The following is a 1,861-nucleotide window of genomic DNA, read 5'->3' on the forward strand; positions in this document are numbered from 1 at the left end:
CCCACGGCTACACATCATATCTGCACACGCACAAAACCACACACCTCCCCAGTCGGTCCCATATCCTTTCTGCGGGGTGAACAGCAGATTCCCGGAAAGGGGGAAATGTAGCCGCAAAAGCAAACCCGAGGACCTAGCGCTCACCCTGGCGGCGACTACAGCCCCCACGCAAGGCACACTGTGAGCTGGGGGTGCCGGGCACGGGAGAAGCCGCGCCCAGCCGGGCTGGCAGCCCAGCGGAGGGCGCGGCAGGGCGAGGAGCCGCCCGCGCTGCTCCCGCCCCTCGGGTGCCAGCGCCGCCCCTGCTGCGGCGGGTGAGGGGCGGGGCGGGGCGCGGCGTATATAAGGCTAGGGGCGGGCGCCGCTCTTTTGTCTCTTGCTGCAGCAACGCGAGTGGGAGCACCAGGATCCCGGGCTCGGAACCCGACTACACGGTGAGTGCGGCGTCGGGGCTGGGGGCCCACCCAGGGTGTGGCCGGATCCTGTGCACCGGACAGGCGCGCCGCAACCGCGACAGGCGCCCTTCTCGGACGGGACGCAGGGGCCGGCGACCACGCCCTGGGACCGAGAAGGGGGGTGCCGGACGCGCCCAGATCCTCGGCCTTGGGGCTGCTCGCCACGCCTTGGCGCGAGTGCCACGTCGAGAGGCGTCGGCGGGGAGCGCAGAGGGCGACGCTGGCCCCCAGCCCCAGGTCAAGCGCCTTCGTTTGCCCACTAGGATTGTTTTAAGAAAATGGCAGACAAACCAGACATGGGGGAAATCGCCAGCTTCGATAAGGCCAAGCTGAAGAAAACGGAGACGCAGGAGAAGAACACCCTGCCGACCAAAGAGAGTGAGTGTGCCTCGGTCTCCCGCGCCCCAGTCCAGCCCCTCACCCTGCTCTTCCTTGCAAACCCTCTCCTCCACCCCGCACCCGGCCGTTGCCCGCGGTCTGGGTGGCCCCGGCCCCTCTTTCAGTTTCACAAAGCGCCTTGTCTCTCCCCAGCCCCAAGCTTCCTTCTAAATCCCCACACCTCGTGGGTGCCTCGCCCACACTGGGAAGCACCTCGGTTGCGGGTGGGGGTTGCAGCTCCCCTCCAGCGCCCGCTTCCCGCTCTCCACAGCCATTGAGCAGGAGAAGCGGAGTGAAATTTCCTAAAATCCTGGAGGATTTCCTACCCCCGTCATCTTCGAGACCCCAGTCGTGATGTGGAGGAAGAGCCACCTGCAAGATGGACACGAGCCACAAGCTGCACTGTGAACCTGGGCACTCCGCGCCGATGCCACCGGCCTGTGGGTCTCTGAAGGGACCCCCCCAATCGGACTGCCAAATTCTCCGGTTTGCCCTGGAATATTATAGAAAATTATTTGTATGAATAATGAAAATAAAACACACTTCGTGGCATGGCTGGCGTGGTCTGAGTCTCTTGGTTGAGTATACGTGGGCAGTGCCACTGCAGCAAAGCCCCCTGCCGCAGAGGGGAGGAGGTGGGTCGCAGAATGGGCTGACCCGGAGGGAGTTTTTAATTTTGGCTTTACCTACTTCTCCGTAAGATTTCATGTCTTGTTAGTCGCTTAACTCTTGCTCGTAAGCAATCTGTGTACAATTTAACCCCACTTTGTCCCCAAGTTGCTTTGGAAAATGCTTTTTCAAAAGAGCAAGGTTTGCTTTTGATAAGCTTCGAAAGCCCCACTGTTTCCCTCCGGCCTCCTAGCTGACTCAGAAGGGAACACTGATTTTAAAGTCTGGGGAGAAAGCAAAGACAATCTGGAATGTTGGAAACTGGGTGAGGTCACAAAGTCTCCGGAAGGCTTTCTTCTGGAGCTTAAAACAAAGGCGGGATCTAGGGATACAGCAACGGGAACGTCAGAACTAGAGGA

General features: G+C 60.6%; 1 protein-coding gene across 1 annotated transcript; it reads left to right on the forward strand.

Moving 5' to 3' along the window:
• Window positions 1–307: 307 nt before the first annotated feature.
• On the forward strand, window positions 308–1,385 carry TMSB10 (thymosin beta 10). The gene is made up of 3 exons (XM_009184529.3): window positions 308–434; window positions 719–833; window positions 1,105–1,385. Exons 2-3 carry the CDS (start codon window positions 734–736, stop codon window positions 1,137–1,139), a joined length of 135 nt encoding a protein of 44 aa, XP_009182793.1. The 5' UTR covers window positions 308–434; window positions 719–733; the 3' UTR covers window positions 1,140–1,385.
• The last annotated feature ends 476 nt before the right edge of the window (window positions 1,386–1,861 follow it).

This window comes from Papio anubis, chromosome 14 (genome assembly GCF_008728515.1).
Source record: "Papio anubis isolate 15944 chromosome 14, Panubis1.0, whole genome shotgun sequence".
NCBI classification, from domain to species: Eukaryota; Metazoa; Chordata; class Mammalia; order Primates; family Cercopithecidae; genus Papio; species Papio anubis.